Source organism: Arachis ipaensis, chromosome B03 (genome assembly GCF_000816755.2).
Source record: "Arachis ipaensis cultivar K30076 chromosome B03, Araip1.1, whole genome shotgun sequence".
NCBI classification, from domain to species: Eukaryota; Viridiplantae; Streptophyta; class Magnoliopsida; order Fabales; family Fabaceae; genus Arachis; species Arachis ipaensis.
In genome coordinates this window covers 127572739-127576114 of record NC_029787.2, presented here as the reverse complement: position 1 = coordinate 127576114, position 3376 = coordinate 127572739, and the positions used below count along the sequence as shown (strand labels likewise).

At 36.6% G+C, this 3376-nt stretch overlaps 1 protein-coding gene across 1 annotated transcript; it reads left to right on the top strand.

The window, feature by feature from the left end:
* LOC107631856 (uncharacterized protein At1g04910) lies at positions 96-3340 on the top strand. Its single transcript, XM_021119746.1, has 8 exons — positions 96-413; positions 506-825; positions 1148-1215; positions 1297-1385; positions 1478-1640; positions 1825-2114; positions 2630-2834; positions 3134-3340. The coding sequence occupies exons 2-8, from the start codon at positions 561-563 to the stop codon at positions 3323-3325; spliced, it is 1272 nt and encodes a 423-aa protein (XP_020975405.1). The 5' UTR covers positions 96-413; positions 506-560; the 3' UTR covers positions 3326-3340.

Here is a 3376-nt window from a genome sequence, read left to right as displayed (position 1 = left end):
ATTGGCGTTATTATTAACGACCGTTTTTTTTTCCTAGTTCTAAAAATATATAACCATAATTTGCTTTTAAACTATCAATATAAAAAACAAAAACAAAAACAAAAGAGATTTAAAAAATAAATATTTATTTTTCCTTTTCTCCCAGAAAAAGTGAATCCAAATGCATGAGGCTTCTGTGTTTGGTTGTTCAGATTTGATTCTTTCTCTTCACTCTCTTCACACCTTGGATCTGCGTCCTTTTCCGCCCTCTTTCTGTCAGCTTTCTCCATAACACCCTTTTCGCTGCTTTGTTCCCTCAAAGAGCTTCACACTCAGCTGAAACCAAGATCCAATTTTGACCCTCACCCATCGTCATCCATTTCAAATCCCTCTCTGGGTCGATTTTGATTCCTCCAAAGGTGTTTTCCTCCGAGGTAATTCATTAGGTCACTACTTTTCAATGCACTGTGCTTTAATTGAGTTTTTTTTTAATTAAAAAGATTTTTTTTTCCTCTGTGGTAAAAAGTGTGTGAAGGTTATGGTGATGAAGGAGCGGCAATGAGGTGGTTTGTGGCAGAGAAATGGAGGTTAGATCGGAGGGTGTTCAGGTGAGGTGCGATAAGCTTCAAGCACCTGTGATAGCGAGGACACGTTTGCGGGTTTGGTTCATTCGAGTGTGTTCAAGCATTGTGATTTGGACATGCCTCATTCAGCTACTTACAGTCACTGAACTGTGGCGTTCCAATTTCATTTCTGGAATTACAAGTCGAATATATCACACTAATCAGCGTCCTTTCTTAGCAGAAACCACTGTTGCTCAAGCCCCTCCACCTTATCCACCTGCAAGTTAGTAGTTTTAGTTTATTATTATTATTATTATGCTTTATGTTAAGTGCTTTTGACTTATGAGTTTTGTTTGCCAGACCCCAATTTTTACTAATTATTACAGATGGGCTTGAATGAAACATGATGTTGCTCCATGTTTTGATTTTTAATATTATACTGTTAGTTGTTAAAAGAATCATGTCAATGAATGTAAGTAGTCTGAAACAACACTTGTAAATAGGTAGGTTTGGTGGATAGGATATACTTCGTTGTTTGTGTCTTTCTTCTGTTTAACTTTCAAATTTTGGTACATATTGAAGCTGTATAACCTGAAATCATGTAGGAAATTATACAAGTAATGGATTTCTAAGAGTGTCCTGCAATGGGGGCTTAAATCAAATGCGTGCAGCGGTTTGTATTTCCATTCTTCCATTTTTTTTTTGTTCCTTCTATAACAACATTAAATCTTCATTAGAAAGTTTTCCATTTCAGATTTGTGACATGGTAACAATTGCTCGACTTTTGAATCTCACATTGGTTGTTCCAGAGCTAGATAAGAAATCTTTTTGGGCAGACCCTAGGTATGTCCTTTCTTTAATAAAATTGTGAGTATCATTTAAGTTGGGTACCTTGACGATTGACATTTTAAAGTTTTGTAGTTTTCTTTTTGCAGTAATTTTGAAGACATATTTGATGTCACACATTTCATCGGGTCTCTTAGAGATGAAGTTCGAATAGTGAAAAGAGTGCCGAAGAAGTTTAATACTAAAAATGGATATTCCACCCTTAAGATGGCTCCTATTAGCTGGTCCAATGAAAAATATTACTTGGAGCAGGTCTGCATTTTTTTTTTCGGGTCATGGTCTGCATATTCTATTTAGCTGCATTTAAGCTAAAAGTACATGTATTAATGATATTGGTGGAAGTAAAATAATTAATGTTCTTTATACATTATCGTATCTCCTTACTTTCTAGTAGATATATTGAATCGGGTTCAATGCTACCAACACCACACTGCAGATTCTGCCACACTTTAGCAAGCATAAGGTGGTACACTTCAACAAAACAGACGCACGCCTAGCAAACAATGGTCTGCCATTGGATCTACAAAAACTTAGGTGTCGTGTTAATTTCCAGGCTCTTAAATTCACTCCTGAAATTGAGACTTTGGGGCAGAAATTGATTCGGATTCTTCGTGAGAAGGGACCTTTTGTGGCATTGCATCTGAGATATGAGATGGACATGTTGGCTTTCTCAGGCTGTACTCATGGTTGCAGTCATGAGGAAGCCGAGGAGCTCAAGAGGATGAGGTATCTTATGTTTGGTGTTTGGCTGGAAATATACTTTATTATGTCTAGTTTTTGACAGAGGATATAGGTGCTTTATATCTGACATTTACTAGGGAAGTTATGGATCAAGAAAACTTTTAGTTTTCCTCTATTGTAGCTAAACTACAATCAAATTCTTTTCCTTTTTCAGTCTTGTAAAATTCTAATTAGTTAATTATGCGAAAATGAGAAATAATGTTTTATTGGGTTAGAGAATCCTAATTGCTAGTCAATGAGCTGGTGAAGGCACTGCCCAGTTTGAGGAGAGTTTGATTCTTTGGTTCTAGAATTATATAGTGGATTTTGTGTATTCACTTTTGTACCCTAGGTACCTTCACCTTTGACCAAATAAAGCATTAAGGAAACAGCAATGAAAGCTACTACTCTAGAGCTGATAATTTGTCAAATTAAAGATCCAGCAACAACTACAAAGCTTTATCCCACTTGTCAAATTAGATATCGATTCAATATAAAATTATCTTGCTCGTGTAATTCAGGTATGCATTCCCTTGGTGGAGAGAAAAGGAGATAGTGTCTGAAGAGAGGAGATTGCAGGGTCAATGTCCCTTAACACCAGAGGAGACAGCCTTAGTTCTCCAAGCCTTAGGTTTTGATAGAGACATGCAGATCTACATTGCTGCTGGTGAGATCTATGGTGGCGAGCATAGACTTGCACAACTGAGAGCTGCATTTCCAAAAATTGTGAGTTCATCCCCATATACCCCCCCCCCCCCTCTTTTTTGTTTATTTGCTGATTTTCCACATTTTATGTATTTAGTAAAATAACATTCTGAAGAGTGCTGAATGATTCTTGCCGGGGCTAGGTGGATATGTGGGGTTATGTAAAACTGTCCATTTACAAGTTATATCGCTGATATTTATATGGCAGATTCAACAACATATTTTTGAAGTAAAATTTCATTTTCAGCAATGCACAATGACTTGTTTTCATGTGGTAATCATAATTTCTGTTTGTGGTATGATTTTCTGCTTCATTTTAGTTAAAAAAAGAAATGATGCTGGCCCATGATGAGTTGTGGCAGTTCCAAAATCATTCATCACAGATGGCAGCTTTGGATTTTATGGTTTCAGTAGCCAGTAACGCCTTCATTCCTACCTATGATGGGAACATGGCAAAACTTGTTGAAGGCCATCGCAGGTATGTGCACATATTTTTGCTAATCACAATTTGATTTCATATAGAAGGCAAAAGCACAACCTTGATGAATATCTACAGAAAACTC